Source organism: Rhea americana, unplaced genomic scaffold (genome assembly GCF_003343005.1).
Source record: "Rhea americana isolate MKP2758 unplaced genomic scaffold, rheAme1 scaffold_50, whole genome shotgun sequence".
NCBI classification, from domain to species: Eukaryota; Metazoa; Chordata; class Aves; order Rheiformes; family Rheidae; genus Rhea; species Rhea americana.
The window spans coordinates 3667790-3689772 of NW_028186646.1; the positions used below are offsets into that span (position 1 = coordinate 3667790).

The 21983-nt window shown below is 33.1% G+C and overlaps 1 protein-coding gene across 2 annotated transcripts in view; it reads right to left on the reverse strand.

The window, feature by feature from the left end:
• Positions 1-665: 665 nt before the first annotated feature.
• The window catches only part of DYNC2I1 (dynein 2 intermediate chain 1), a 30157-nt gene continuing 8839 nt past the window's right edge, over positions 666-21983 (reverse strand). For both annotated transcript variants that reach the window (XM_085317698.1, XM_085317697.1), the window contains exons 7-24: positions 20225-20282; positions 19223-19300; positions 17880-18078; positions 15819-15921; positions 12740-12869; positions 12129-12240; positions 11637-11731; positions 11179-11308; positions 10102-10274; positions 9388-9550; positions 7024-7137; positions 6102-6163; positions 5031-5082; positions 3661-3721; positions 3316-3412; positions 2938-3069; positions 2034-2257; positions 666-1119 (exon numbers count right to left, since the gene is read on the reverse strand). In XM_085317698.1, the coding sequence (XP_085173824.1) occupies positions 948-1119; positions 2034-2257; positions 2938-3069; positions 3316-3412; positions 3661-3721; positions 5031-5082; positions 6102-6163; positions 7024-7137; positions 9388-9550; positions 10102-10274; positions 11179-11308; positions 11637-11731; positions 12129-12240; positions 12740-12869; positions 15819-15921; positions 17880-18078; positions 19223-19300; positions 20225-20282 (2155 nt within the window). In that variant the 3' untranslated portion in view covers positions 666-947. The remainder of the gene's footprint in view (positions 1120-2033; positions 2258-2937; positions 3070-3315; positions 3413-3660; positions 3722-5030; positions 5083-6101; positions 6164-7023; positions 7138-9387; positions 9551-10101; positions 10275-11178; positions 11309-11636; positions 11732-12128; positions 12241-12739; positions 12870-15818; positions 15922-17879; positions 18079-19222; positions 19301-20224; positions 20283-21983) is intronic.

Sequence of the window (21983 nt, forward strand, 5' to 3'; positions counted from 1 at the left end):
CACTTTGCAATAAATTAATTAGAACTTGAAAATTATTTCAATCTACTTAACAATGAGACTGTATAAATTTTAGATATCTATCTGCTGAATTCTGAACACAGTGTCTTCCAATTGTCCTTATTTTGTGAGTCCAAGCTCTATATAATCATGGTTTTCTTAGTTATCTTTAAATTGGAAATTGTCAGCCTAGAAAAATTAAAGACTTCCTCTGTGCTTGGACTTGTCCCCAAACCTTACCAATACTGTATAGAAATCAGAGTAATAAAAACAACTATCCTCCTCTTCACTACAAGAATAGTGGAAATGATTTACAGCAATAAATAGGTCAGTATTTTGTTTTTACAGCAGAAAACCTTAACACTACAAAAATCCAAGGGTTTTAGATTTTCAGGAAATATTACTTGCACGATGCTCATGCCGTTTCATCCAAACAATGTATGTATCAGGAGAACTCAAGCTATTTAGGTGTTCCTTTTGCAAAGTTTCAGGAACTTTGCAAATGATTTAGATAGATATAAGAAAGTTTTACCCAAGCATAAGTGTATAAAAGGCCCAAAGATAAAAGTCTCAATACACTAAGGTTGCTTACGCAGAGGAACAAGTTTACGCTAATCGGACAAAGGACTGCTGTCATTTACTTCAGAGTGAAATAATGAGAAACGGCATTGAAATTTATACGAATATATTTTCAGTATTTTTTCTTAAATATACACATCTAGAATCCTTTCAATAATGAAGTACAATTCATCTTTTTGAGCACAATATTGCTAAATTTGTTTCTGCAATTTTAATAAAAAATATCTTTCAGCTGAAATATGGTACTGATACACTTTAAAATATATGCAAAGTATATACAAATACAAAATTACATTACAAATCTTTTAATTACAGTCAAAATCATCTAAATATTTTGCAATAATCTGTACACTCAGAAAGGTGTCCTGTTTCTAAAAGGATTGCAATAAAAGCAAATGTAGTTTTTCAGATTCCCCAGGCTGAGGTAATGCCCACTTCTTCTTTACATATTGAATGTCTATCAGTCCAGATTCTTTGGCCAGTGCAATTCCTAAGAGACCAGTTGTTTTTTCTGGTTCTCCCAGTATAGCCATAGTTACAACACTGAAATCAAAAAAGGGTTGTGTTTTTAATCGAAATAAAATGATTGGAAATTGTTTTTTTTTTCCAAATGTGTATTTAGCAAATCACTTATAATTAGCAGATCACTTACGATTAACTAAGTAATTCTTTTTTTTTCTGTTTATTATCATACTATTATATTCATTCCTATTTCAAGTCCTAGGATGTTAGCTTTCCAGGCGATCACCCGTTGCACCTACTTAATGCAAGTACACTTGAATGGAATATTCTTCCACTGCTTCACAGATTCCGTAATCAATTTCTAATCACTACTTTTAAAATTGTTTCAAGCTTGTAAAGATGAACTAGTACTGTGAGACTACCCTGACACTAGTCTTAGAGAACACAAGCTAATCAAAAACATCCTTGTTTTCTTTGTCACGATAAACACAATATATTGCTTTATATTGGTAAATAAAAACATACAGGCATTTTAAAATATTCTCCAAATCCTCGTATCTTCACTGCTTTAAAGACTGATCCTGGCTCAACAAAGCTACTTTTGAACTTAACCAGTGCAGTGATTTTGGTGGGAATAAAGCTTTTCTATACATATAAATAGCAACTGCTCTGTGTTCAGACATCTGTCCCACTAATAACACTGTATCTGCTTTTAATTTTTACTAGTATTATTTTTCCTCTTCAGGCTGTTTAAAATAGTATGTAAAAACTGTAAAAAATATGTCACTTGCTATAAGGCCTCTTTCCACAGCTACAGCAGTTTAAAAGAAAAAACCACCCCCCTCCTTTCCCCCCCCAAAAACGCATACTTAGAAAAGCAATTCTAAAGAAAGTTTGAAATTATGTACTCCCCCATGAACTCTAATCAAAAGATAATGATAATGTCAATATTTTATTGAATAAAAAAAAGAAAAGAGTAAGTTTAATGTACTTACTTATCTGATGGAATAGCCTGCTTTGCCACAGGCAACAAATCATTTTCCAGAAGGTCCCAAATATAAATATTAGATGATGCGTCCAGGACAAAAAACACAGCAGGTCGTGTTAAAGCCCACTGCAGGGCAATAACTGGCTGGCCATTTGTGCTGTCATTCCACTGCATGAGGGGATACTCTGATGTCATTTGGTGCAATCTAATACTTCCATCAGAACAGCCAACCTATACCACAGTAAAAATAAAATATTGCCTGGGAAAGAAAGAAACTAAGCAGAACAAAACATACAACTCTATTCTTGAAAACATCAGGCATGTAAATAAAACTAATCACATGATTCAGGTGGCAAATGCGTATCATATTTCACTCTACCCAGTTCTAATTTTAAAAGTGATTGGCCAGATTTGAACACACGCGACCACACACAGGAAAGGTACACTGCCAGCCAGGCTGTCAGCAGGCTAGCTGCAAAGCAATGACACGAAGAGGAAGCAGGGCACGCAAGGCCCACAACTATTCCACAGATCATTCTTTCACAGTAATAGAAATATCTGGTCTCCAAAATGACTATGTTACTAAGGCATACACGACAGGAGTGAGAAGTGGATGAGATTTCATTTCCAGTGAAAACCTGCTAGCTGTGCTAAATTTCAGTACAAGCAAAGAATAAGTTATAAAGATAATGGCTAAACTGAAGTTGCCATTTATGTCTGTGAGCCAGATGCACCTTTTTTCAAAACAAAGTTCAAATACCAGGACACAATATTTGTTTGTCATCTTTCATGACATGTCTGAATTAGTAAAATAAACCACCTATCACATCTAGTTAAATATGCCAAATAGGAAATCTTTCTCAGTAATTACAAAAAAAAGAAAGTCTCATTAAACTAAAATGCTTTCATACCAGAAATAGTGGCTTTCCAAATGGGGAGAAATCAATTGCATTCACACTTATTGATCTTAGTCCACTCTGCTGGGGTCTGAATACCTTTGGAGGAACTTTCAAATTGTGTCTTGTACCATGGCCTACCAGGCCCTACAAATAATATAAAGAAAATAACAAAAGAAACCATTTTGCATTATCAGTATTACAACAAAAAGTTAAATGATCTACAGAGCTGTTGCCTTGAAATATACTTAATAGCAAGCCAATGTGACTAAATTTCAATAATAGACTCAAGTTATAAAACTTATATACATTGTACTGGTAAAATTTAAAGTAAATGTGTCAGTCTTCAAAATCAAAAAATAACAGTGAAATGAATTTTAGAATATTACTCACAATGTTTGTTCCAACAATGAAATGATTAGGATTAGAAGAGAGAAACTTAATTGTCAGTGTTTGTGGCATTCTCAGGCACATATCCTTTGGGAAAAGGCTGGGGAAAATAAAAAGGTAAAAGATGATTTAAATATACAGGAACTTGCCTTCTAAAGTAAGGCAACTACATTACACAAGCTCTTGCTCTAAAATATCTATGAACATCTCAAGGAAAAGTGTGCATTAAAAAAAAACAACTAATGAACATATTGTTAGATTATCTCATATAACAGTAATTTAATAAGGTATAGGAAAAAGAGTTTTGTGAGTTACACATGCAAAATCTAAAAGCCACAGTTTTCTCACCTGCTATTCAATTCTATTGTAGAACTATGTACTAACTTCACTTTCCCTCCAGGAATTAAACCTAAAATTATATAAAATAATTTTAAACGAAAAAGATTTAATTGTAGCTGATTTAAGCACTTTATATTAAAAAAAGTACTACCATAAAATTAAAACTTAAGCTAAGAAAACTTCATAATTACATTGTTTCATATAGCTATAGTTTATGATATGTAAGAATCTTCCATCATTAAGAATCATTTACTTCAGAATTCAAATCTGAAGACTTGTGATCTTTGACAGACATCAAAGAAAGAGGACAGAGAAAGGGAAACATTTTATGTTTAAAAGTAAAGCTTATAAAATACAAACTAAATTATCTATTTTTTATAGTATGCATATAACATCATGCAATATTACCCTAAAAAACTCAATTCAATCAATGGTGAAAATGCACATTTATTTCAGTTGGATCCTCGGCAGTAAATTATAGTAATGAGAGACTGTAATAATGCTTCCATAAAGTTGTTTCACATTACTTGCTAGTAAATAATAGCACAAATTCTTAAAACCCAAGAACTTTCTGAAGAGGAAAAGATGAATGCTAGCAACAGCACTGTTGCGTCCAACACACCATTTTGCAATGTACCTCTTCACAGAAATAAATACCCAGCTGTAGCAACTTAATATAGTCACACACTGCACACACTGCATAAGAGTTTATAAATGACAAAACTGATCAAAACTTTTAATACACAATACGAAGCATTGCTTTATTGTTTGTTTATGTATTTTAAAAGGTGTCAGCATTTTAGTCACTGCCTTTTACAGTTAACTGTGTCAGTCCAAATTTGTTCGAAGAACAAAAAAAAAACACTTTTCTTTATTCAGATTACTCAAAATGGATGGACTTTGCTCTTTAGGTTTTTATGGGATCTTTCATCTCTGATCAAATTAAGTACCTTCCCCAAAAGAGAACTGTCATGATAATTCTCAAAATGGAGATGCAGGCAACAATAAAAGCATTGTAAAATCTTTGGTTAAACTTAAAGAAAGAACAGCAGGACTCAGAAGGACAAAAAAAATCTCATAATCTTTGAAAAAAGCTATCAGAGGGATACAAAAAACTGCTTTAGCATTCTAAGAAATGTAGCTGTCTGTGGTGGCAACTGCCAATATGAGATTAGCAGATGAAATGCAGATAGCAGTGAAGACCAGACTCATGATGGTCTATAACCCAAAATATCAGATATATGTCCTATTTAGAATTAATCTTTACTTCAATAACTTTGCCTTCATCTGAACTACTTGTCATCACTGACCCATCTTTCCGGGTAACTTCATAATTACAAAACTCATGCACTTAATTCTCTCTAATGCACAATACTTACCTAAATCACTCTGTGAACCAGCTAAATCAACTTTCTGCAATTCAACAACTACCTGAAAAGTCAATATTCAGCATTAATAAATCATAAATATTTATCAGTCCGTAATTTTTTAACTAGTTGCAAGAATGTATAAAATATCTCCAAAGAAATATTTAGATAGATAAGTCATTACATCATTGTAATCATTACAAATGATTACAGGTATATTCTCCATCCCTCTCAATCCCATGTGATGCTAAAATAGTTTCAAATGTCTGCTGGATATTCCCTGTTGTAAGTGCTACAAGGCAAAAAAGGGGAAACCACTTCCTACACTTATTCATTAGTTGGCAGCTATGTAAGGGAAAAAAAAAATCCTGTGCTTTTCACTATCCTTTCAAGAAGTAGAAGGGGCAGGTTATTAGGCCTGAATATGTTGCTCCTGAAGTTACTTAGAGCTTTAAGGAACTTTACTATCCATATAGAAGGGAAACATTTTGTCCACTTTGCCATTCAGTTCCTCAAACAAGATCAACTCAAATGCAAACAACAGGTTTGCCCCTGAGATACCTGGAACAAAGCTATATGAGAGAAAAACTGAAAACATCTAGTACAAAGATGATAGTAGACCTGGGGCTTACCCACCTATTGTATTTTAGGAAGGGTAATTTTATAAATAGATTTCCACATTTTGCCTGTTGAACATTTATTTGATATACATCATAAATTATGAATGTTACTTCCCATGTACATTCTGATACCACTGTGATTCAAATAAAATAAAGCAGGTGGCTGGAAGATGATCAAAGTTCATTATCCATTTACTAAAAATATATAAACCTATTCCTATGAAGCAGAACTGCTGTCACATGTCTTCATGAATTCATGTACTTGTTTAATAGTTTAACATCTTGGCATTAGGGAAGCAGGTCAAAGATTTTGATGACAATTCCAATACTGTTGCTGTATTGCTGCATGTTTCAGGGAGCCAGCTCTCAAAGGAAACCCCAAATGTGTGTTGCTATATTTGAAATAGTATACTATTATTACAACATATGATACTATCTCTTTTTTCATACATCTACTACTCACCCATATATTGAGGATTCCATTTTCATCCATTGAAGCTATCTGGAACGGACAGCCTGACATTTCTATGGGAGGAAGAATTACAATTTATATTTACACTCTACCTTCATCTTAAAAGACACCCTTTTAAACCTTTAAACCACTTTAAACTTTTCCCAGACAAACACATTCTCTGAAAGTTTTGTGTTCCCCTCAGCAGCACAAAAAGGGAAAGTGCCTAATTCAGCCCATGAAGAAAAAGGCAGGAAACAAGTATGTTATGCTTGTCCTACACCAAAGAGGCAAATGATCTTTTTCTGCATCTTTTAAAATACTTGGATTCTGCCTCTATTTGGGAACAGAACACACAGTACAAAACTTGTAAGATCTGCACTGTGCAGCACATTTCTTTGGATTATTATGGATTATAAAGTGAAAATCTGCAATGGGATTAATATAGCATGCTGCCTGAGAATTTTGAGGCATAAGGGTTAAAGTTCCCTTGCAAAGGTGGGTCATAAGAAAATTTAAGCAAAGCGCATGGGAAAACTGCCAAATACAGTCACTTATTTTCTGTTCTATCAGATATAAATAGCTTGCTCCACTGATTTACATAGGGATTTAGGGGGATTTTGTAGAAGCACTGAGACCATATCCAAAAGAAGTTCTTGGGTGATAACTTGTTTTAGTATGGATGAACAAAATATAGTATTAAAAACAGGTTATAACAAGCACGTACCCACATTCGTGGTAAAACCACACTGAATGAATATTACATAGAAACAGAACTAGAAAATTAACATGGATGTTGCATGCAATTGATACTACAGAGAACTTAAAAGGCAGAATGCAATTATGAATTGGAATCTGGTTAGGATCTATTTCTTCACAAGATGTATAAAGAAAGAATCAGATTTATTGATCTTTTAAAGAGCAGTTTACATACCCTTCAGGTAAGAGAGGCTTGAGAGCCCGTAATTCTGCTCAGTGTAGAGAGAAGTTAAGACAGGTTCCACTGCTAGTATAGAAGAGGTATGGTTTACTGAGTTTAAAATACCATCTGTAAATAAAAATAATTAAAAGTAAGGACTATATTACTTTAAAAAAAAAAAAAAAAAAAAAGAAAAAGAAACCACAAAACCCTAATCATTTTTTGGCTTTTAGGAGTGTGATGATTACAAAGAAAGAATGACAAATAATGAACTTCATAAAGAGTTGCTTTGTAAAAGTCTCAGAGTGGTGCAAAAATGTTTCCTAAATGAACAAAATATCTACTAGGTAAATCAGTGTTTCACCATTTGTTTTTACTTTTCATTTTTCATGTTGCATGATTTATGTGATAGAATGAGACATTTCATTAAAATCTTCTGTTTCAAGGTTTCCATAAAGAGAACTATGTTAATTTCAAGCTCCATGAGCAACAATAAATAATTGTTTGCTAAATAGAAAAGACAAAATTGAAAGAACATGATTCTTCCACAGCATGATTTAGTAAGAGTAATTACCCTTAAACAAAGAGTTCGCCATGTGAAAATCTGCATTTACCCTTTAATAAGCTTTTAGAATAGATGTGTATTTACAGCAATTTCAGTATGTCAGAACCTCCTGATTTCTAGACTTGCTCTGTACATTGAACTTAGCCTCACCTAAAACTAAAGCTGTAAGGCTACCCTAACAAAGCAAACAGATTTTCATATGTAAGCAATTAGATGAAACCATATTTATGCATTTGACTGTTGGGATTCTATACATTTGACTACTGGCACACTGTCAATGTAAGACCAAAAATTTTAAATCTACCAAAAAAAAAAAGAAAGAAAAAAGAAAAATCTATCAACAACCAACTAAAATATACCTTACACATACTGCAATACATAATTTATACCTAATATATGTCTACTGCAATTAGGTATGTTTAAGAACAAGAGATGGTCCTGTGTTTGTGTGTCTTATTATTCTAAAAAAAAAAAAAAAAAAAAAAAGAGAGAGCCCAACCCACAAACATCCAAAAAACTCGGTTTACATCAAGAGTGCTAATTCCTACACAAAAGAAGCAAAAATAAAGGAGGACTCATTCTGCAATAATAAAGGTACAAACGAACAACTGCTACGGGTTATTTTTCACTCTAGAGTAAAACACATTGCCAAAATGGCACCAATTTACATTTGAGATTGAGATAAATCAAGGGTCAAACTGATGGAATATGCACCTCATTCCTGAACTCTTAACATACAACTACACACATTTAAAACTACTCTAAGATTAGTGACTTGTTCATCTAGATAAATTTGCATGGACAAACCTTGGTAATAGGCAAAAAAACTGACTTCCATTAGATTCATAAAACTGCAAGACTCTGATGCACCAATTCAACTGCAAAATCAAGTAATTTGGACTGGATGTTCTAGTATGTCATTTATATGCCCTAGATGAACTTGTGTAACTTCTGAATTTGTCATCTACAGATTACACGGAAAATTACAAAAGTCTGCATTATTTGATCATATTTTAAGAGATCAGAAGTATAGAAAAAAGGAATAAACACAATGTCAAGAAAATGTAAAAAGATGTAAGTATGTCATCCAAACCTTAACTTTTGAAAAGTAAACATTCTGTTTCCCAATACATATGCAACGCATAAGACATAAATCAGATATAAATATGAACTAAGATCTTTCTTTATAGTGAACTAAATCTAATCAATACAATACAATCAAATACAATACAATCATTTACAGATTAGGTCGAGCTGAATTGCACTCCACTGATTCTAAAAGAGCTTATATATTTACGCACTTAGATATGTATCACATATGCATACAGTTACACAGAGATGCCTAGATTTAGGTGGCGTAATTTGCAAACCGAATCCAGCCTCTGAATGACTTCAGAAAAAACTATGAGTTTTATGGTCTTAAATTACTTCAAATTTTAAAAATCTTTCCATCTTAATAAGTGGATGTAGATGTAGATTAAACAGAAATGTAAAATATATTAAGGCAGATAACATGATGTAAATTGATTACGTGAATGTGATTGCAGATTAGGTTGGGGCTGAATAGTCCATTTTAGTATTAATATGTTCCTTAGAGTCTGCATCTGATCCAGCTCTCTATTCTCATTGCTTGGTGTGTATTTTACACTGGTTTACATTCCTTTACAGCCATTACTGATAGGTAACTTCTACTAGACTAAATATAGTCTCTGATATGGCTAAACTAGACTGTTGAAAAAAAAGGTCTCAGCAGAATTTGTAGTGGACAGTCTTATTGCCTGTGAAATGACAAATTAAAATGTGCAGGTACTAACCAGTAGAAAACGTTGGAACTCTAAATGCCCAGTCAGTTCCACTGAACATCATATGAGGGTGCATTCTTGAGTCTTCCCGAAGATCCCACACCAACAATGAACCATCTATTGTTCCAGCGAACACTAATGTTGTTTTACTGGGACTAATGCAACAACTTAGCACCTGTCAAGCCAGGAAAAAATTACACTATTAAAACTAAGAAACAGACCAGTAATTTGGTAACTTGAAATATGTTCACTCTTCCTAGTTATACAAATTCAGAAAAGTTGGGTTACAGAATATGGCTACAGAAAGGTAACTTAAAAAAAAATGGAAGTAGAATAGAAAGCTTCCAGTGGTCCCTTCCCTTCAAAAAAAAANAAAAAAAAGTTGTGTTATCTATATCTATTGCTGCAAAGCTGAAAGGGGTGACTGAACTGTGTGGAAAGAGCTGAGGATAGAAATGGGTCCTGACAGGCTTTAATCCAGCTGTTTTACTTCTGTTTGCTCTTCAGTCATGAAACAGAGCTAAAGAAAAAGAAAAAAAAAAGTAAAAGCATGACCATCACAAAGCTCTACTATTAAAGCAAAAAATGGATGAGGGTAGAATTTTGCTCACTCGGACAAACATGTTTTTTAAAAAACGATACCACTTGCAGCAAGCCATGAAAACAAAATATACATAATAAAGTCATTTATTCAATAGGCAACTACATAATGTTATTAAGCCATACCTCTGAGTCACATATTAAAACTTTCTGAGGGCTAGAAGGCTGCCAGACATTCCAGACACATATGATGCTCTTTCTGTTCAGTAAAGTAACACCTGCCTTCTCAGGTAATCCATGAGCAGAAAGTAGCATGTGCCTCTGAACTTGAGAGACGCACAGGCAGGATATTTTTCGGTCTAAATCACACACACAAAAAAAAAAAAAGAAAGAAAAAATGAAAAGCTCACTGTAGTTGTAAAAGAAAATAAGCTGCTATAGCAACAATAAAAGAAGCTAAGATATAACTATGAGGAAAATATCTATTAACAGTGGGTTGTTTTTGATGCTATACCAGAAAAGAGGAGCGACTGGACAAGGAATCCAAAAAACTGCAAGGAAGTAGGAAGCAAAAAGGAACAGAGTCAGGAAGTTAACAGAAATTTGAGCATAAGCCAGCCACTCAAAGAGTCTGATCTGATGCAAGTATACATATTGAAAAATAAGCTGAGTCTCAAACAGGAAACTACAGGCCAGGCTATAGAATCAACACATTCATTCTTCTGCTTCATCATATGTGTTCATGCTAGAAAATGCATGTTTATCATGTTGTGACAGATATTGTCATTCCTAATCACAGGTATTTTAATTTTCATTTTCTTTTCATTTGAACTTTTACTGTTTATATGGGGAAAATATAGCTGCAGTTCAGTTATATCAGGGTATATTCTCCCAGTTCACTAAGCTTGCTTTATTTGTAGCTTGGGACCTACTGTCAGCAGAAAGTGCCTAAATGAAATGATAACCCTTGGGACAGGCCTTCAACAACAGATTAAGAAACTACACTCAGGACATCCCTATGCTACACTGATCATGGGCTGTATTTTTGGCTCCATAGCAACCATGCACTGATGTTCCCTGTGTGAAACCAATCCTCACAGAGTTACAGAAACATTAGAAAAATAAAAATAAGAGAGTTTTATATTATCTTTATATCCTGATATGTGCTGTTTGCAATTCAGCCACAGTAAAGAGCCTGGCACTTTGCCTAAGGAAGAAGAGTTCACACTGTATGCTAAAAGGTGTATAATAAAGTTCCCTTACCATGGAGGAATGGCTGGTTAGTATTTAACTGGAAACAGCTATCACTAATAGACAGACTGGTTTGTCGAGATCTTAGTTTCCACCTGGGTTGTGTTGCAACTCGATCTTCCTCTAGCAAAACAGCGATCACCTTTCAAACATAATTATATTTACAGAAGTAAAAGGGTCATTCTTATCTTTCAGTTTTGTTATTTGTAGCTTGCAAAAGCACATGGATGAATTTAATAAAATTTTAATCAACTCTCTTGCTAATTTTGTATCTTTGAAAGTAGGTCTTAACATAGCTTTAAAATTTGCACAGTTTTGGTTCCATTTCTTTGCAGAGAGATGAATCTCACCAATAGTAAGTACTGGTTAAGTCATTTATTTAAATTAGTCAGAACAACTACTGTAAGTGATCTACCACACTGTATACTTATGCACACAATTCCCCAAGGATATTAAGTATATAAGTGTACCTGGCAAGCAGACCGGAGAAAATTTGCTAATCTTTGCGAATCAATTTTAGGTGTTCGAGCACTATTCACTGACATCTCCTGGTTGTTTATAGGACCTATGAAAAACAAAGAATGAAAACTAAACTTGAAGCTTCAAAAAGAAATCAATTAATAAAGCGGCAAGAACAATGTAATGTTTAAGGATGACAAATCCTTGATCCAATTAATGTTTAATGAGGATGACAAATCAACTTTTCTTCAGAAGCAACAATGGTACTAAAAAATAAGATCTCCTGGGGAATCATAACTCCTGCCAGGAGAAAGAGCAATCCAGAAGGACAGAACTTTATTCCTCATCCATCAGGTGGTGAAATCAGATGAGGATATTCAGAATGTCTGCAGAAGGCTGCTATTGGCAAAGCTTGCCCTATTTCAAATCCTGACCATAGGAGGGTTCAAAAGAGAAAGCCTACGTGCATACATACAGACACGACTGATTAAAATGTTCTTTACCTCCGGACACAAGGGCACTTTCTCCTGGATGCTGTGTCCATTTCTCCAATGTCTCAACCTCCTCAGTCTGAATGTCTCTCTCAATATTTTCCTCATTATACTGAACATAAGCCTAAAGTAGAAAGATAACATGTGGGTAACACAGCTAAGAATGACAGAACATAATTGAACAGAACTTAAATATTCATTTCTTAATTGACGAGCTCAACCTCTTCTGCTTGTGAATTCACATCCCAGGAAACTGACACAGACTGTATAGCCATTTTATGCACGCAGAACCAACTAGATCTTGTTCAGGAGTGATAGACATACTGTAAAACAGTCTTAGACTGTGCACAAATGCTAAGCTCAGCATTCTTGGGACAGTGAGCCACAAACAGACAAAGTCTATTATAAAAGCTCTCTTCTAACTGAGAAAGGAGGAATATGGCCTACCTGGCTACAAAGATGTAATATTACTGTTTTATGGTTATTAAGGATGAGATATGAAAAAATATTATTATTTTACTCTCCTATTAGCTCTAGTAACTTCCCTTTGTAAGGAAAATTATTTTCCAGAACAAGAATCCACATTACCAAGATTTAAATAGTACTAAAAATCAGTTACCCACCTGTTTAGTGTTCATTTTACCAAAATTCCTGATATACAGGTCGTACTCATTTATAGGAGGCAAATCCAGTAAAGTAAAACTAACTGAGAAGTCCAGATCAATTAGTTGGAGAAGTTCTGAAGTTCGTTTTCTTTAAAAAGTATTACAAAAGAGAAATACAAAAATAGTTAAGACCAAGTATATGGTATTCTAAAAGAAAAATGACCTGATATTGCACAGTACTACAGATTTAACAATACATTGACTCATGTGAAATGGAACTGTACCAAAGTTAATTCATAGATAAACATATATCAGTAGAAATATATACATATATATATATATATATATATATATAAAATAATGCTGAGTTCTCATTTAATATGACAGAGATAATGATCATATTTGAAAATGGAGAAGTTATATGGTTTATTGTACAGACAAGCCCAAATATTCAGAAGCCTGGGAACATCTTGCCAAACTACTCAAAAGCTGTTCTGTGAGATAACAGATGAACACTAAATTCTTCCTGCAATTCAGATGATGGCTATTACTCCTGAAATTATTTTATTATGTTAAGTTATATCAACTAGAGTGCACATTCCTTACAAGTTTTTTTGGTTTTGTTAGACCTATTCTAATCCATTTTGAATGACCTCCTAAGAACTCAAATGATAATAAATTGCCTTTAACTTGTTCCTCTTTACATACAACAGGAAAACAAATCAAATAACAGTAATTCTAAAATGTATTTTAAGTATATACATGAAATGAATTTATTGCTCATTTACTGTTTATTGTGTTACTATCTATGGACATGAACACTGACTTCTTCCCCCAACAGCAGGCCTCCAAAATCCATCAGTTACTGGACTAGTGGACTCCAGCTAAACTGTATAAAAATGAATATTCAGGATAAACATAAACTATGTATTTTTCCATCCATATTCTTTTCCTGTTTAGAACAAGATCATCACATCACGCACTTTGTGATACCCGAATCTTTTTGTTTTATGAACTGCGAAATCTTTATGATTTCCTAAATTCAGTTTTTGGAACAACAAAAACTAACTTACTGCCCTACTTATTTATTGTTTCCATGATCCAACTTACCTCATTCCTTTTAATTTTTGCTAACCTGATCTCTTAATTTTTTTGTCTTTTCTCAAAAATAAAACTACATTTAGATTATTAATTGGAGACTAAGGCTATCTTCATATATTGCGTCTTACTCTGACAACATGCTAAAAACATTTATGTCGTACTACTTGTTATCATCAACTAGAGTGAGATTCCTACTACCCCATTTGTATGGAAGTGTGGATAATTGCAGAACAGCCAACCTTGTCACTTTTACATGATGATCTGTCTAGTTTAATGTCATAACACTGTTAAGAAATTATTTAAGAGTTAACTGCTTAAATTAGATACAGATGTCTGTTTACATGTTAACTCTACTCTGTTGCTATAGCACAGATTTCTGGACAAAGGGAAAATTTTTGTCTTCTTTTCCCTTTTCTCTCTCTTCCACTTTCAGTTTTTTAAATGTACACTTATTATAAATGCAACCTACATATGGTTATGCGTCTGTAGTAATTCCATATCCAAATAGTCTTCCAGTGCATATTTTAGTTACAATTTCCTCTCAGCAAGAGAATCTTTGGAAAGGGAACAGACTACAGCAATATGAGCTGGCATTGCACATCTAACATTTTAGGTTGTGGTTTTCTTCACGTATAAGGACAATTTTACCATCTCCTTTTTGTTACTTAAAGACATCTACGATGTTTTCTTATTCACATTTTTTATTTCTATTTCTTCCTACTACACCAACTCTTCAAAATCCTTGTGGACAAGGAGTGCTGAGATCTAATTCAAACTCACAAAAGCTGCTTCCTCGCTACAAATCTTACTGATACATTCAAACAAAATTCTTAAAATAAACCTATTAGCCTCAGTGTTACTACTGAGGATTTCAAAGTGTCACTACTCATTTATAGAAGGCTTTCAGTTTATCTACTGGTAACAATGTATTATTGTAGCCTTAAATTCCCCAAACTCTTCCTTTCTCTATGACAATGCTAGTTATCTGAAAAGGCTATACAGACAGTATACAAACAAAGTTATACACACAGCTAGTTATCTATACAGGTTGTATACATTTGCATGAAAGGCAATTGAATTAGATCTGGTGGGTAGATTCATCTGATTGACCTTTAATTTTCTAAAGCTATTTATCTAAACTACTCGTCCAGACTCTCTGTATAATCAGTAGAGAGCACCAAGCATTTTAGAAGTCAGTTCTTCAGAGTGATGTCTTCCTGAAGTTGCTCATCTCTCTCCACTGTCTAGAGATATGATCTTGCATAAAATTTAGGTATATAAATTCAGGCAAGATGAATTACATCATCTAGTCAATAAAAGCTCTCTCATATGAAGACGTATACAGCAATGTAATCTAGTATTATCAGTAAAACTTATTATTCTTGCTTTGTATGTCCAATTGACATAACAGAAAATTGGAGATATATATTGGGCTTCACATAAATTATCTAAATCTGTAACTCCTGGTAAGTTCCACTAGAAACAGGCATCAATTTGATTCTTTAACATGAAGCTGTCTTAGATGTCTCAAATCTAGATCAGTTTTAGATCAGTAATAACATGTTTTTACACCAACTAGTGCTATTCCCAAAATGGAATATGCTATTTTGGCAACTGTATGTACCATATAGAGTCTTGATTATTTCAAGAAATTGCAGTTCTGTAGAGCTCCAAGAGTAGGTAAAGGGTTTGCTCTGCATTACTATAAGTCATTATCTAATTAAGCGATTGAAGAATCACAGAGACATGATCACATGAGCAACTCATTCTGATGATAAATTGATACATATAAATTGACACAGATACATTTCCATTATAAAACTCACATACAGCAAAGCCTGTAAACTGTATTTACTTAAACACTAATTATTGTTAGGTTACGAAGTACTTGACTTTAAAAGTTGCAAGCTTATAACTTCATATATTTCAAATACTAGGAAAAGGTATCTTACAAGGCAAGTTGCCATTTTATGTAGACAATTTAAAAGATGCTTACTTTTGCTTACTAACCACGCTTTGGCTACTTTGTCGTTGGTTTGCCATTGCAAAATCCATGAATATTCCACAAAAAGAGCTACTGGCAGGAGGATATTGCCTTTCTGTGATATTATAAAATGTTGTTAGTGTTATAATTCACACTTTATACCACATTAAAATGTAAAGCTGCAAGCATAAAAAGGAACAGATTCATTACCACACAGCCACTGAATGTTACTAGTTTGCATATTACATAACCTCTAGCACAGTATCAATACAATAAGCTTCTTAACTTTACTAATAGGTCAGGCTTTTTCTCTTACTGTGCTCTTGTATTAGTCAATTAAAGATGAGTGACCATTGCAATTTTTACTCTGAACCAGTTTCTTCCTTCTTAGAACTACAAGCTCTTTTTTCTACCATTAGCAGGTCCCTTGTTTCCCAGTATACAGTAAATCACTGCACGAGCAATTTTCAATCAGATCAAATTCACCTAGACTAATAGAAGGTGGGGTGCACGCTACACCTCTACACAGGAACTGGTCGCTATAGCTGATGGAGAACCTATCAACAGAAGAGAAGCTAATAAGCCTTGGATGAATGAGCAAAACATTGAAAATTGTTGTTTTAAATGCAATAGTTAATGGACTGATTATAATACCTGATGTCATCTTGATTTTACTCTCTGTCCTGGCTAGGCTGTAATCAATTGACTTTAATAGCTAACTCCCAAACAGAACGGATGATGTTCAGCTTCCTCAGAAGACTGCCTTCTTTGGATAATGCTTGTAAAGTGCTTTTGAACTGCTAAAAATTATTACCAGAATGATCACTAATCATTTTAACCAAAATGAAAAATAATTTTGTCAAAAAAAATGGTTGTCTAATTTACAATAAAGCAATAAATGCTATAATTCAGAATTTAAAAAATCTGCTTTTATATTCAAATTCTATATCATTCATTAGATCAATATTGTTTATTGGACTCTGGTATTGATTCTATATTGTCTGCTAGGAAAATAAAACAACAAGAAATGCACGTTTCTTCTGCAAGAAGAAATCCACATTACAATATATTGGTTCTAACACAAAAGCATTTAATATTTTCCCTCTTTACTTGGGAGATATACTTACATAATAATGCTTTTCAAAGACCAAATAAAGCCTATTCAGTACAGTATAACCACACAAAAACTGAGAGTCAATTTAAATTCCGAAGACCCTGCAATCACAACTCCATTAGAAATTCTACTGATGCTCTAAAGACTTGCAAAGCTCTATGCCATTCTTCCATGACTGTGTTAGTTCTGCTGTACTCTGTACAGTGTAGTGTGTAGAGTAAAAAGCTGCGTAAAATTATTTTGCATAGTGATCCTGTACTGTTATTCACATGAGTGGATTGTGCAAAGCGGAATCATGGTTGTAGTCAGTTAAATGGGCAGATCACTGAATCAGAGAATGGTAAGGTTGGAAGGGACCTCTGGAGATCACCTATTACAACCCTCAGCATAGCCCCATACGGGGATTGAACCCACCATGTTGGCATTAGTAGCACCATGCTCTAACCAACCGAGCTAACTCACAGATCAACCGAATAGAAGACTGCAGTTTTATAGTCAATTTTCAGAAGAAAATAAATGCTGTGTTACTTAAATTTTAAAGTAACACAGAACTACAAATTTAAAGAATATCTATACTTTTCTCACCTGCCTGACTAGAGCTATGGCTTCAATCATACTTCAAGGAAAAAGGCCAATTCATATCACAGAAGGCCCAAACTGTTCTAGCATTCCTCTGCCTTTCAAAAACCAGACTCCTCCACTTCCTCTTACTCAAAATAAGAGATACTAAATGTTAACATGTAAATTTTTATACTTAACATTTTAAATGATTAGTAATGTCTTTGAATCATTCTTTAGCTATGTGAAAGTTATAGTACTTACCCACAACCTAAGATGACTCATTCAGAATACCAGATTTTTGCCGTAAGGCAGACTTTTAGAGAACATAGCCCTTTTAATCATGAGTTGTGTGAGTTACTCATACATTTAATAAAAAAGACCAATGCCTAGCCACATACCCATGACTGGTTCCTTTTTTTCATTTTTGATTTTCTTTGGCAGTGCAGTAAAAACTCTATCATTTTCTGCATTAATTGCTCTTTGAATTTCTTCAAATTCTGATGTTTTGGAAATAGAACTCTCTCTTGGTTTTTCTTCTACAGCTCTTTCTTCACCACTTTTGTTTTCATCATTGTTATCAAAATCATCTTCATAATCCTTTAGTAAGTAATAAACATAAATTACATATCTTTTATTTTTCAAAATGTTTTAAAGACATTATGAAATGCATTCCCCATAAAAACAAAATTCTTGTACATTGTCCTTGATGGCTACAAACTCCCTGACTGAAAAGTTTTATAAAATAACTATTTGATATAAAGGAAAAAAAAATCATATTTTAAAACCACGGTAATTTTAATAAAGAAAAAACAATCCTACAGTGTTGCTTTTCACTACCTCAGAAAAATCCATTTATTTTTAAAAAATATCCTGAAGTAGAATTTGTATATATATCTTAAAGAAAAGAAACTGATGATGGTCAATAGCATATATGTGTCATAGACCTATAAAGTTGTTTATTTGCTAGTTTGGATTTAGGATGCCTTTATACTACAGACCCAAATTTATCTAGCTTCCAAATTATCTGGTTGCAAATCCATGCTGAGGCACATGCTTTGACAATTTTTTGGAGCATAGCTAAGATAATTCACCTCAGGCAAAAAAAAAAAAAAGTCTAATGTAAGTGATATAAACAAGCCTCAAAAGCGCTTCTTTCTCTCCACTGATTGCAAAGGTATAAACTGTGAACACTGCACCTAAGTTCTACCATGGTTAAACAAACATCACAATGTGATTGGTTTGGGTAGCAATGAAAGCATATTCAGCACACTCTTCTATCTAAAATAACTTTAAAGTAAATAAAACAAAGCTAGAAGAGAGTTCAATTAAACAAATTCTCCAAAGAGTTGCTGTGTATCCGTATCTTTTTCTATGGTATTTTTGGAATAGAAAAGAATGAGGTCTTTTCTCCTCCTGAAATTGATGATGTGTTATAGATTATTTAATAAATTCATTCAGAAAAATATTTAAGTAATTGAAGTCCAGAAATGCAGGAAAAGGATCTTATTAAGACTTCAGCTGAATAGCTAAAGTTAGTTTCCAATGAAGTCTAAATAAGTGAACACAGGAGAGTTTCTACATAATATTTTAGTTACACGTATCAACTATTGTAGACAAAAGCCAAGTTAAGGCCATTTATTGAAAAAACATTTTTTAAAAAATCATGTAACATCCTGCATTTTTTATTTCAGTATATATAGTTGAAATTATTTCAAAAGGACTACTTTATGCTAATACTTACTTCAAAATCATCTTCATAATTTGTCGAAAAGTTATCAAACTCTGTATCTGAGTTATAGATATGGGTATCTTTTCTCTCCTAAAAGAGTAAAACAGACAAAGCTGTTATATAAACTCATAAAAAATTAAACCTTATCTGCCAAATCTTAAACAATGAAAAATGAACAGTTCTTCTCAGATTCCATGCATTTCAAACAAATATATTTCTCAGAAATATGAAAAAAAAATAGTTTAGAAATATAAACAAACATATATTAACAAGTGATAATTATCAATATAAAATAATAATATAAGAACATAAAATAGAACTCAAACCAATCTTGGGAACACTAACTGCTGTAAGCTCATGGAGGGAAAACAATCCTAAACAATTATTTGAGGTAAAAGCCAGTATAGAAGCAAGAATAATGAAGGCATCTTGGAAATTAGAAGAATTCTAACTGATCATCAAATTGTACAGGTTCTAGAACAGGTTTGTAAAAAAGACAGGTTTTAATAGAAGCTAATATGTTTTTGAAAGCTCTATGGCTGCCCATAGCAAAAGAAAACTACAAAAGATGTCTCCATAAACATTTGATCAGAATCTACTTTCTCCCAGATCAGGTCCATAATACTGTAATATTCCAAGATATAATTTGGATTTTGAGAGATGGTTAAAAACTGTTCAAAATATGCTATACTACATTTTATTTGTCAGTTACTTATAGAAATAAATGATATGCTATAAATATATGTAGATGATTTGTTATATATCAGTCTAAACACTTACTGAGAATTCTTTTTTCAAGTATAAATGATACTGAAATAAAGTTGAATACATTAAATGGTTAGCAAATTTATAAACAAAATATCCATTTTGCAATGCTGTATCCTGAAAGCAAGGTTAAAAGACCAATATATCTTACCTTATTTTCGAATTTATAGTATAATGAACTGCATACCGTAATTATTATTAAGCCTAAGAAAAACAATACATTCTAATATCCAAAATTAAAAATTTTACCACTTGTTTTGTGTCCTTTTTTTCTTTTCCATCATTTTTTCCTTTATCTTTTACACTCCTATCAAAAAACAGAACATCATTTTTATTGGTTAACTCAGAAGGAAGCACTATTTAGAAAATAAATAGTTGTTTGATTTGAAATGTTGCAAAATGAAATATTTCTACAAATACATTTATAGACCTCTGTTTATGATATGAAATGATAATCAAGCAGCAAAGTGATTAATAAGCTAAAAATTATAAAAGAAAATAATACAATGCCTATCACTGCATCCAAATTGAAGAAAAATTGAGGGGAAAAAAGCCTACTAATCCCAGACATCTACTAGTTTTATTAACATCTGGAGCCAATAAAAGACAAGGATTGGGTTGGTGTAATGTACTTTAAAGCTCTACATTACAGATTGACACTCAATCCTGGTTCTTCACTCATGGATTATAATTATGAGAACAGTACAATCAGGCTCAGACAGAGAGGGAGAAAACTAAAAACCAGCTCTGCTCCCTAACAATCTATTCAGTTTCTTAAGCAGAGAATAGGGCTTCAAAAAAAGAGTGTTCTGACTTCCTAAGCAAGAAAGTGTTCATATACACTGCTGGAGGGACTGATAAACATAAAAACAAGTGAACAATAAAAGTAAATATTTGTCTGGATCCTCATATACCAGATCAAAATAACCTAATGTTAACATTAACTTGAGGTTGAATCAAAGTTTTGGGACATTCCAACAGGCCATATTGCTTTCCTTGCCATTCAGAAATAGCTAAATCCTTTCCTTTCCCATCTGTGCACAAGCAATGGCTCCCTCACAACGCCCCATCAGCAACAGCTACAAAATACAGCTTTCTGTATTTGTCACTGACTGACCTAACTGAGTGCTGCTGCTAGGAAGCACTCCAGCTGATGTATTCTGAAATATTTCATTTTTCTTTCCTCATACAAAAAAAGAGTTCCACAGTAGTGACTACAACTAAACTGATTTGTTCAATGCTTAAGGACCAGTAGTTATACGTGGCAGACAGTGCTAGTGACCTCCCTATCTTTGTCAATGTCAACTCAGGCTAGCATGTTGTCCTTATATTTTGCCAGGAAGCTAAATTAGAACTTGGGAACAAGAATTCCGACTGACAATGAATTTAATGTTATAATTCAGAACGTTGCATAAGAATTTGACATATCTGAAGCATTCAGGAATAAAAAGATAATGAGAACACATATAGAACTTCTCTAAGAGATTTTGTATATACTAATGTGAAAATATCATCCTGAAATTTTACTCGTTCTACTGAGGATGACCTGGAGCTTTTCCATTTATGTACAACAGCAAAGTTGCTAGATACATACATACTTTATATTTTAGCTGCTATTCTGGTTGGTACCTAAGTGTGGGTATTCAAGTTAAAGTAAACAAGGTAACAGTGTACATAGTTCATCATGGGCCTTATAAGCGTCCACAGGACTACACAGTGAATTTTCAGGTAGCAGAACACAAAACTTCTGTCCATGAACATGCCTCTGTCTCCCAAATCAATGGAGATTGAGATATCTCTGTTCTGCAAAGACTGCAGAATGTCTTTTACTATCCAGGGAGAGAAAAAAATGTAACTGGATTAAGAATACATACATTTTAAAGAAATAATCTAAGACGTAAAACTTATTTTTTTTAATTATATGTATATTACATATATAGGGGAGTTTTATTTATACATATACATAATAATATGCAAATGCTTATAAAGAAAGGATGCCCATCCTAGG